Raw genomic sequence first — 6,028 nt, 5'->3', positions numbered from 1 at the left:
AGCACTTTTACTGTTTTAAAAGGTCATGACAAACACAAAAAAAAAAATAAAAATAAAAAAAAAAAACACACATCATTGTAAAATCAATACATTCATCGTTTCACTCAGAATCGAAAATCGAAAATACTAAAAAAACTGACGTAACAAATTTCCGATCGATCAAAATTCTTGAACATTTAATATAACTTACATAAGGTACCTTTATAAGTTTATATACTAAAACTGTATTAAAATATTAAAGATCCATGAACACGAGTTTTAATTTATAATTCTTTGATGGAACCACTCACTTTTATACGTTCCATCACATCTCACCTATAGTGTCTCCATAATCATAATCCCACCTATAATCACTCCATACACATCTTCACTAGTGTAATAAATTATTTTAGTTTTTAACTATTTTCAACTATTTTTCACCTTATTTTAATAATATTTAATGTATTCCACTTCATGTGTTTATGATTATAAACTATAAATACTCTATTATACACAAGGTTTCAGTAAATCTTACTATTATAAATTGTAAATCTTGTATAATGCTACATGGCTTTTTTTGCAACTTTGTTTTTAACAGTAGGTATACAATTGTTTAGAAATACAACTTGGGGGGCCGCGGACCCTATGGTCCCCTGGAGCCGCCACTGCTCTGTAATTATAATTTCCCGGGCCGAATTTGGATCCTGATCAGTCTCTAGTCCAAGCCGGAAACTGACAAACTGTAGTTTATTTTAATTTATCATCTCAGAAAATGAACGTCTATTAAATTAAATATTAAATGAATATTAAAGGTCTATCGGAGATAGCTGTCAAAAATATAAAATTCATTAACTCAAAAACAATATAAAAAAAATGTTGAAAGAGGACCAAGATTATTGCTATTATTAAAGTCTTAATTATGATGGATATTTTAATAGCTTTTAACATTCGTTGTATTATATATTATATTTTTGTAGTTTCTTTTCGAATTATGTATGATAAAATGTTTATCTCTAAAAAAAGGTCAAATAATTCAATACAATGTTCCTGATTAGTGTTTTTCTTTAATATTTATGGTTATGCCTATAGCAAATTTCATAAAATATCACAATACGCAACACTCGTGAGTCGTGGACAAAACAACGACACACTATCTTGCCCCTCAAAAACCAAGTAGCCTATAAGCTACAGCAGTTTTGTATATGAATTGCCTAGACACTTTATGTAGGTAATACCTATAAAATGTGTTTAGTCGCTTAGTGTTCAATAACGAAATATTAAAAAAAAATACATGTTAATTTATTATAAACAATTAATGATTACCACGTAAATACATAATTGGATAGTATAATATAAGTAAAATAATTATTTGTTATACAAAGGGACTATAACGTAGTAATTACGTAACTTGTATACAAAATATTGAATAGGCAACCACAATGTTAGTTAGGACTTTTAAGTTAGGGGCTATGTCGGCGATTCTTATCAGGGGATTCGATCCAGTCCGCGTCCCAATAGTATTTAAAAACTTCACTAATATCACGATTTCATTGAACAACTTCAAGCAAGGTTTAATAATCACAAAAAAACAAATTTCTTCACTGCACAAGTTGTTACCAAAAATATGCAACAAAATTGAAATAGATGCAAACGACTTCGAAATATATTCTGAATTTCTGTATATAGAAGTACTGCTAACAGAAATTCAACTTTTGAAAAGAAAATGGTCTAACAAACCAGAAAAAGAGCAACCAAACTCAGCTATTGAAGCATATATTAAATGTAATTATGAATATTTTCCAAACATATCTTTTCTTTTGAAGCTATTAGCTACATTGCCAGTTTCGACTTCTACGCCAGAACGTACAAATGTTTTCAAATTCCTATACATGATAAAATTTTCAAAATATTTTGACTTGTTTTCAGGTCAAAATTTAAAATTCCCAATAATTTTCAAAAGCGCCATGAAAAACAAAAAAAAAATTAAGGAAAAACGGGAGTTTTAACGCAAAATCGACTGGTTTTTGGTGCAACTTTAAGGGGGCCTCGCCATCGCATTGATTTAAGGAGAATCATTTAGGCAATTTCTAATCTCGTAGTCGGCACTCGTGGTCTATGTGTTATTCGACAAACTTCGAGAAGTAGAAGTTAAAAAATATTAATATTATTAAGTCAAAAAATAACAATTTTTGTTCTTCGGTCAAAAAGCTTAAATTCAATTTTATGTCACTCATATAAATTTTTTTCAAAGCAGTTACAAAAAACCCGAAATAACTATCCACAATATTTTCACATGCTATAAATTAATTTTACTTAGCGTTTTGGCATTTACTTATGATATAGGTATAAAAAAAGAAACCAATTAATGCTAAATTAATACAATTTACATACATTTCATTTTACTTCGAAATTTTGTACAATTATTTTCAACATTTTATACATTTCATACATTTCATACATTTCATATACACTATACACTTTGGTCAGTCGACTTGCAGCGTAAAAGCTCGCGCGCCTCTTGGCCACGTCCAAATCCATGTCGTTCAATGTAATTACTGAAGACATGACAAGAGATCGGCTCCTAGGGTTGACCGTGTTCGAGGTTACCACTTGGTCCTTTATTGCAACATCCATAGCCTGCAGATCCACATAAGTGATATATAGATATGTAATTAGATACCTAATAAGAAAATATAATTAAAAAATAATAATTTTAAATTTATTTAAATTAACTTTTAAAATATAATCTAGTGTTGATAATATGAATAACTAATGAGAACCCGAGAACCGAGTAATGGACATGGTCTGAAGGAGAATCTACGTATCAGTAAAAATGTGATCATACCAATCTATTTAGTCATGCTACATCGAGTACACTGTCCTCGTCCGAAGAACGCCCGTCTTCTCCACCGTTGTTCACATTGTGATCGCGCATTTCTGGATGGCACCCATTAGCCAATGCGTAATTGATACAGTCTAAATGACCGTTGTGCAAGGCGGTGAAATACGTCCACGCGTTCCACGGGCAGCCGTTGTCGCGTGCATACCGTAAACAATCTATGTGACCGTTCGATGCGGCACTGGAACACGTCCACTCGTCCCACGGGCAGCCGTTGTCACGTGCATACCGTAAACAGTCTATGTGACCGTTCGATGCGGCAAAGGAACACGTATCCTCGTCCCACGGGCAGCCGTTGTCCCGTGCATACTGTAGACAGTCCATGTTGCCGTTCTTCGCGGCACTGGAACACGTCCACTTGTCCCACGGGCAGCCGTTGTCACGTGCATACCGTAAACAGTCTACGTGACCGTTCGATGCGGCAAAGGAACACGTATTCTCGTCCCACGGGCAGCCGTTGTCCCGTGCATACCGTAGACAATCTATGTGACCGTTCGATGCGGCAAAGGAACACGTATTATCGTCCCACGGGCAGCCGTTGTCCCGTGTATACCGTAAACAATCTATGTGACCGTTCGATGCGGCAAAGGAACACGTATTCTCGTTCCACGGGCAGCCGTTGTCCCGTGCATACTGTAGACAGTCCATGTTGCCGTTCTTCGCGGCACTGGAACACGTCCACTCGTCCCACGGGCAGCCGTTGTCACGTGCATACCGTAAACAATCTATGTGACCGTTCGATGCGGCAAAGGAACAGGTATTCTCGTCCCACGGGCAGCCGTTGTCCCGTGCATACTGTAGACAGCCCATGTTGCCGTTCTTCGCGGCACTGGAACACGTATCCTCGTCCCACGGGCAGCCGTTGTCACGTGCATACCGTAAACAATCTATGTGACCGTTCGATGCGGCAAGGGAACACGTATCCTCGTCCCACGGGCAGCCGTTGTCACGTGCATACCGTAAACAATCTATGTGACCGTTCGATGCGGCAAGGGAACACGTATCCTCGTCCCACGGGCAGCCGTTGTCACGTGCATACCGTAAACAGTCCATGTTGCCGTTCTTCGCGGCACTGGCACACGTATTTTCGTCCCACGGGCAGCCGTTGTCCCGTGCATACCGTAGACAGTCAATGTGGCCGTTCTTCGCGGCCTTGGCACACGTCATTTCGTCCCATGGGCAGCCGTTGTCCCGTGCATACCGTAGACAGTCCATGTGGCCGTTCTTCGCGGCCTTGGCACACGTCATTTCGTCCCACGGGCAGCCGTTGTCCCGTGCATACTGTAGACAGTCCAGATTGCCCGATATCGCAGCCATTTCGCACGCCGAACCTATTCTCATGATACTCATGCTATTAAGAGTGGTAAAAGATAAACGGTCATCCCAAGGTACGCCGATTGCACGAGCGAGTCTCAGGCAATCGATGTGTCCGTACAACGCTGCCAACTCGCACACTTTTCCAAACTCGCTGGGCAATGACGATCTGCTGTACATTGTCTCCCTGCCGTCGTCCTCGTCTGTGTTTCTTTCGGCTTTGAACAGTTCGAACAGCGACAAGCAACAACTTCGCAAATCGACGTGCCTTGTTCTCAACAAGTCATACTTGGCGCGCTCGATCTGGTTGCAAGCGTAGTACGCCGTCTTCACCAGGCTCGGTAACTCGTACATATTCCCGTTGTCCGGCTGTCCGCTCCAAACGTACAGTGGAGTGCTTTCTACCCGTGAGTAGACGATAAATCGAACTCCAGACTTGTGTAACGCAATAAGTACCTACCGATAAAACGACGGATCGTCCGACTCCGACTGTAACGATTAATTGAAAAATATTAATGGTAATCGACGTGTGATCGCCAAACGGATTGGGCTAAGACAGTAAAGCGTTAATAACGACGTTAAACAATTTTAAAAAATTCAACTCGAGAGCGTGACTGAAAATTCGACAATCGTGCAACAGAGTATGACGCTCAAATAACACGTGTGCCAGCCACAAACGACTCGATCAAATTATGACGCACACAAAATGGCGGAAATGTCATTGTCAAAGAGGTTGTGGCGACCCACAGCAATAACCATTGTAACCGCGGTATCAGCGCGTCAGACGCCGCCAGCTGCGCGACCGGCCTCTCACGATCAATATTATAATATACTAGCTCTAAGTGTAACTCTGGACCCGTTGGACTCGCTGAGAGTGGGTACCGATTTTAGAAACAATGTCGTTGGAATTATAAAAGTCACGGCAGTAAAGTTGTAAGACGAAAATTGAAGGGTCCGGTGCAAGAACCGGCTATCTCCACTTTTATCAAAAATGAGTTTTTCATGGAATATAATTCATGGAAGAAATATCTATATTTTGGTAGAAAAATCCATAGAACTTATAATAAGGTCTATGGAACAATCAGACAAATCGATTTATTATTTCCAAAGATATCTGAAAAAGAATTATTTCCCTCCCATTAAGGCAGTGGTTCCCAACCTTATTTATTCTATGCCCCCTTTGTAGATTTTCAAAAATTTCGCCCCCCCCCACATATAACTTGAAAAAATTATAATTTTTTTGTTTATTTTACATTTTACAAATAAACTATATAATATTTGGAAAGACCACTTTATTATTGATGATAGTAATCTATTATATATATATATAATAGAAATTATATCGATTATTATATATATAAAAATGAATGTATGTCAGTGTGTCTGTGTGTCCATGTTACCATGGTTACCAAGGTTGCCATGGTTACTAAGGTTACCAAGATTTCATGGCTATTAAGGTTACCATGTTACCATGGTTACCAAGGTTGCCATGGTTACTAAGGTTACCAAGATTTCATGGCTATTAAGGTTACCATGATCCATGGTTACTATGGTTACCAAGGTTACCATGAGTGTTGTTTATAATTATAGGTCTTTAATGGGCAACGAATTGCACAGGATCAGATATAGTACGGCAATCAATTATATAATATTTTGAAACTTATGGACCTTTTTGTTTTTAAATAGTTACCGTGGGTTTCAAAGCTATAATAATAGCTCACTATGATCGCTCACTATGATGCCGATATTAATTACAGCACACACCCAAGCGTGGCCATCGGAATAATGGATCCCTTTCGGAATAATAATCCCTTTTTGATTATGTTAATTAACGTT

General features: G+C 38.5%; 1 protein-coding gene across 1 annotated transcript; it reads right to left on the bottom strand.

Annotated features, from left to right (window-relative positions):
* Window positions 1-2,836: 2,836 nt before the first annotated feature.
* On the bottom strand, window positions 2,837-4,546 carry LOC100570933. The gene has a single exon (XM_003248203.1). It carries the CDS (start codon window positions 4,544-4,546, stop codon window positions 2,837-2,839), a length of 1,710 nt encoding a protein of 569 aa, XP_003248251.1.
* Window positions 4,547-6,028: the final 1,482 nt, after the last annotated feature.

The sequence above is a fragment of the Acyrthosiphon pisum genome, unplaced genomic scaffold (assembly GCF_005508785.2).
Source record: "Acyrthosiphon pisum isolate AL4f unplaced genomic scaffold, pea_aphid_22Mar2018_4r6ur Scaffold_198;HRSCAF=600, whole genome shotgun sequence".
Taxonomy (NCBI): Eukaryota; Metazoa; Arthropoda; class Insecta; order Hemiptera; family Aphididae; genus Acyrthosiphon; species Acyrthosiphon pisum.
This window is presented reverse-complemented; position numbering and strand designations above follow the sequence as displayed.